The sequence below is a fragment of the Xenopus tropicalis genome, chromosome 5 (assembly GCF_000004195.4).
Source record: "Xenopus tropicalis strain Nigerian chromosome 5, UCB_Xtro_10.0, whole genome shotgun sequence".
Taxonomy (NCBI): domain Eukaryota; kingdom Metazoa; phylum Chordata; class Amphibia; order Anura; family Pipidae; genus Xenopus; species Xenopus tropicalis.
In genome coordinates, this window is record NC_030681.2 from 156,147,650 (window position 1) to 156,152,861 (window position 5,212).

Consider the following 5,212-nt stretch of genomic DNA (forward strand, 5'->3'; position numbering starts at 1 on the left):
AATTGGCCAGATCTTGATCGGCAGGTTAGAAAATCTAGTCGGATTGGGGACCGCATCGGCTCATTGATGAGGTCCCTGGACCGACTTTTCCTATGCCTGTCGTTATAATTCAATAGTTTGGCCCAAGGGCCAAATGATTGAATTATCCTGGATTCTCCCAATATCACCCACCCATAGGTAGGGATATCGGGAAAAGATCTGCTTGCTTGGTGACATCGCCAAGTGAGTGGATTGGCCCCTACTTTATTCAATAAGGCATAATATACACAGCATTAATAAATACATTTCTGCATGATGCATCTGACACAATGGATTAAAATGTCTTGAGGCATAATATCTTTACTTGTATGGTTACCAAATACTAGCATTGTTCCACTGTGTCCTGTGCTGAAGGAGGTCAGTGTCCAAACAGGCTCCTCCCCATTCCTCATTCCCATTATCTTATCATATCTGTTTTCTTATCCAGGGACAAAAGACTCTCCTCAGCCTCTTTTCCTTAAATAATTCTATCATTTTCTAACAATGGGGTCTTTTGTGTTCAGTTCAGGCCTTAGAAATATGATATAGCACTTGGGAATGAATATACAGCCCAATAACCCAGCACTGGAGGATAAGATGGCAAATATCTCAACTGCCACCATTCTACTGCCCTTACTGCTCAGGTATGCAGGGACAAATGCCCCCCACACGCTACAGAACCCCAACATACTGAAAGTGATGTTTTTAGCCTCATTAAATCGGTCAGGGAAATCCTTGGCTAGAAATGCAGCAATGAAACTTAGTAGGGCCAACGTTCCTATATATCCAATTATACAGAAGAAGAAAAAGTCTGAACATTCATTGCACAGCAGAATAATATAGTCTGGGTCAGAGAGAGTATCAGCCTCTGGAAATGGAGGATTAAAGGCCAACCATACAGCAGAGATGACAATCTCAACTAAAGAACATACAATGACTAATATGATGGCCAGTTGGGTTCCTACATACTTCTTCAGCTTGCTCCCAGGCTTTGTGGCATTGAAGGCAATAATAACTGTGAGAGTTTTAGCCAACACAGAAGAAACAGAAATAGTAAATACAATCCCAAATGTTACTTGTCGGAGGAGACAACATATCTGAGTTGGGCGCCCAATGAATAATAAAGTGCAGAGGAAACACAACATGAGAGAGATGAGGAGGAGACAGCTGAGATATCGGTTGTTGGCTCTCACTATAGGAGTCTCGCGGTACTTTATAAAGATTCCCAGGATTACAGCACAAGAGATGGAGAATGTTACAGAGATGGAGGAGAAAGTAGCGCCCAGTTGGTCTCCATAGGAAAGATAATTTATATCCCTTGGGATGCAGCTGGTTCTTCCAGTATTTGACTTTTCATATTTAGAGCATTTCATACATCTCTGGGCATCTGTAATTACAAAATGGTCAGATTAGATTTTGGAGTACAATTTGGGATTGTTGCCAAATTAATTATAATTTAAAATCAAAATCAAAAAGATTTGAATATTTTTGTAAATTATAGGTTTATTGATAAACTCACAGTATTAGAATGACGATAGACAGATGGTGTTTCATAAGTAAAAATGAAGTGAGGAAGATTATTATAAGATTTTTCGGTACAACTACAATTGTTATCAGCCAACTGCCAGGAGGGGGGATTACTGCTCTGGGTGAGAAAGGAGGAGATTGGGGGGCCCAGAGCTCTCTTCCCAATCTAGTCCTATGGATTGGAAAGTAGGGTGAGGGGGTGCCCCAAAGAAATATTTGGGATTTAATTGGCCACAGGAGGGAGTTATGGATTTGGGGTGAGGGGAAGTAGGGGTATCATTCGGAGAGGGGGTTGGGGTGAATTTAAGGAGCCATAGAAGAATCAAGATGGTAATGGTCACTTCAGTCTGGGTAGGGGGATTCAACATTTGCTGCATTTTCATCACTGAAAGGTGCCATTATTACATCCATTGGTGCCCTTTCAAATAACATCTGGAAAAGAGCTTAAAGGAGAAGGAAAGTTACAATTACTGGGGGTGCCAAAATGTAAGGCCCCCCAGTGACTGTAATTGCTTACTGTGAGAGAGCTTTGTCTCTCTTTCAAATAAAATGGCTTTCAGAGAGGGTTTTTGTGGGGTTTTTTTGGTTACCCAGTGTGATCTCAGCATTCTGTGCAGTCTTTATTCATTTCCCGAAGGAAAGGACAGTCAAGGTCAAATCAAAGTTTTCGAATTATTAAACTCAAATGTTTGAACCTTGGCACCTAAAAACTGCTGAGGAACACTTCTGCAGCCAAAAGGATTTATAAATCTCGAGTTTTGAATTTTGATAATGAAGGATAAATGTAAAAAGTCTGCTTATGGGACAACAGTAGACATGGAAATGCCGTTGAGCTCCCAAATAGACCAAATGTCTAAATATCAAGGAGTCTTATTTTGCAGAGATGCTTCAAACACCCAATTGCTGTTAACTTGCTTCACCACTTCAGTTAAAGTCAGGGAGATTTCCATCTAACATTAATAGCCATGAGAGCAGCTTTGAGAACACGGTTTGATAAAATTTGGGAGTGTTTGTAAAGCTCAGAGAATGATCATCCTTGAATTTTTATTCTAGGAACACCATTCCCTGAACTCTACAAAATTTGGATTCTCAGGTAATGAGTGGGTTGTTTGTCTAGTTAGAAATTCAGCTATCTCCCACAAATATTGTATTATGGGACAGGACCAGAAAATACAATAGGATCAAGATATCTAGTATAAATAAATTTAAAGCAACTGGACTTGTTTGGTAATCATTGAAGACGTTTCACTACTCATCCGAGCAGCTTCTTCAGCTCAACTGACTGGTATGGGAAGCCCTCAGCATATATACTCTTCCACTAATCCAATCACAATGGCACTTTGTAACTCTTCAGAAAGGTGACATCTGAAACTCACAAAGGTGTGAATGCTGTGGGGTTACTTTGAAAGGATTACCAAAGTATCATGCAACTCTTCAACAGGTGTTACTTGTTAGAGTTGCATGAATGGATGTGTGAAGAGTTCTGAAACTGCCGGGGTACAGATGTTAGAACAGCATTGTATGTAGCAGACAGAACTCTTCACACCTCTGTGAGTTTCAGATGTCACCTTTCTGAAGAGTTACAAAGTGCCATTGTGATTGGATTAGTGGAAGAGTATATATGTTGAGGACTTCCCATACCAGTCAGTTGAACTGAAGAAGCTGCTCGGATGAGTAGTGAAACATCTTCAATGATTACCAAACAAGTCCAGTTGCTTGAAATTTATTTATACTAGATACACCTTGATCTGGATGAATGAAAATCTTCATAGACAATAGGATCAAGAGTACCCAGAGTGCCACGGCCCCTCCAGCAAGTGTTCAGGGAATAGTTTATGTAGCTTACCGGCTGTGTGGTACCAAAATATGGTACTGGCTATATCTCAGGTAAAGGAAATTCTTTTTTTGCTGGTATTCTTTCATGCCAGGAGAGTGAGAATTGGACCATTTTTGTTGAACCATTTTGGTTTGTACAAACAATGGCACAAAACTGAAATAACATAACTTCTTATAAGAGACACTTTGATGAGTATTGTTTTCATTTTCCCTATGTTTATTTTATATCCTGAGAGAGATATTTATATTTGTCTTGGAATTTCTTTAAAAATGGCAGGGAAAGCAGGGGGTAAGTTATGATAAAACATCAGCAAATAAAGGTGAAACTGCTTAGTCGATACCTTGACCCCAGTGATATCTGGGTTGGTACAAATAAGAGCAGCTAAATGTTCTAAGCTCAGAGCATAAAGCTTGGCCTTCTCCTACAGTGTAGAACTAGAATGCAGGTTACACGGCCACTGGTTAGGCTGAAACATTATGTTACTGACTGGTATCTGCCCTGTAACTGCTTTGCTCACCTTCATAAGAGTAGAGAATATCAAAGTGTAAAGAAGCCCTGCTCTTTAGATTCTCTGAGGGGAAGGACCTTGAATCAATATAAGGCAACTAAACATTATATCACTGCAGTTTATTGTTTCCAAAAGATTTGTTTCCCCGCTGTTACCATCCCACCTTCTTCTAGATTTATTAAAGACACTTTGCCTTTGAGACCAGACGTACCTGTTATGTTAGACATCTCCCCATCGGCACACAGTACACAGGTATAACAGCAACTTGGCGCCCCTTCTACTTTAGCTTTCCTGAATCCAGGCTTACAGGGCTCGCCACAGCGAGAATGGACAAACTGTGGGGTAGAATAGAAACATTAAAGCACAATAATAATGAGCATTAGCCAATTGCTCTAATAAATGCATTATTTGCATCACAAAAAGGGACCATCTTTAGCAAGTTTAGTTCCTCATCAACAATATATATTAGTATCTATAACTACATAGGGGTATTCTTACTGGCTGGGATTTAGAATTGAAGATAAATAACGTTGCCCCTTTGCAACTGAGGTCCCTGCATTTGGTATCTCTGTATATACAAGTGCCTACTCTTTGCACACCAGGTGCAATCCTACCTGCACTAATGTTGGAGCCATGAGTTGCTCCCCTATCCTCAGCAGCCTATCAGTGTCTCCTGGAGAAGGGTATCCATGGGAACTAACAGTTCTGAGACCAACTGCAGGAATGCTCTGCCTGCAGAGGCTTAATGGGGAGCCCCCTAACATGGCCTGCAAATCAAGAATGATGGCCACATGGTACATAAATGGGCATCTAGCTTGGGTACCCCTAAATCTGAAACACTAATATAGAGCTTGAAACATAATACATAACATATTGCCCCTAGAGTAGTGGAGGAGAAACATAAACCTGAAAGAAATAAAGGGTTTGTTTCATGTTTTGGTGAATTTATTTACTTATTTTTTGACAAAGAGGGTTTGTGGCTTCCTTATACTTAAACACAAAGGAAACAGATGTAGGGAAGTGTGTATCTCTGAACACACAACCCTGTGATTTCTGGGACAACTAAAAACATGGCTGCTGCCTGTACTGCAAAGGGACAGTTCCCAGTCACAGTCTTTTCCCGGTAGAAGAGCTTTCCTGTGAGTGTTGCTATGGATCTATACAAGAAGGGACCTTGGGGGTTCCACCTGTAGAACAATCACCCATATAGGGAACCCCATAGTTAGACCCCAGGGAGTTAGTTAACCCTTCCCATTCCCTAACCCTTCCCATTCAGCAGTTACCTGCGTGTACATTGGATGTGGATTTGGAATTACCCATCA

At 40.7% G+C, this 5,212-nt stretch overlaps 1 protein-coding gene across 1 annotated transcript; it reads right to left on the minus strand.

Annotated features, from left to right (window-relative positions):
- Window positions 1-243: 243 nt before the first annotated feature.
- Window positions 244-4,117, minus strand: LOC116411012 (vomeronasal type-2 receptor 26-like). The gene is made up of 2 exons (XM_031902777.1): window positions 4,102-4,117; window positions 244-1,405 (listed from the first exon to the last, which is right to left on the minus strand). The coding sequence occupies exons 1-2, from the start codon at window positions 4,115-4,117 to the stop codon at window positions 510-512; spliced, it is 912 nt and encodes a 303-aa protein (XP_031758637.1). The 3' UTR covers window positions 244-509.
- Between the last annotated feature and the right edge of the window lie 1,095 nt (window positions 4,118-5,212).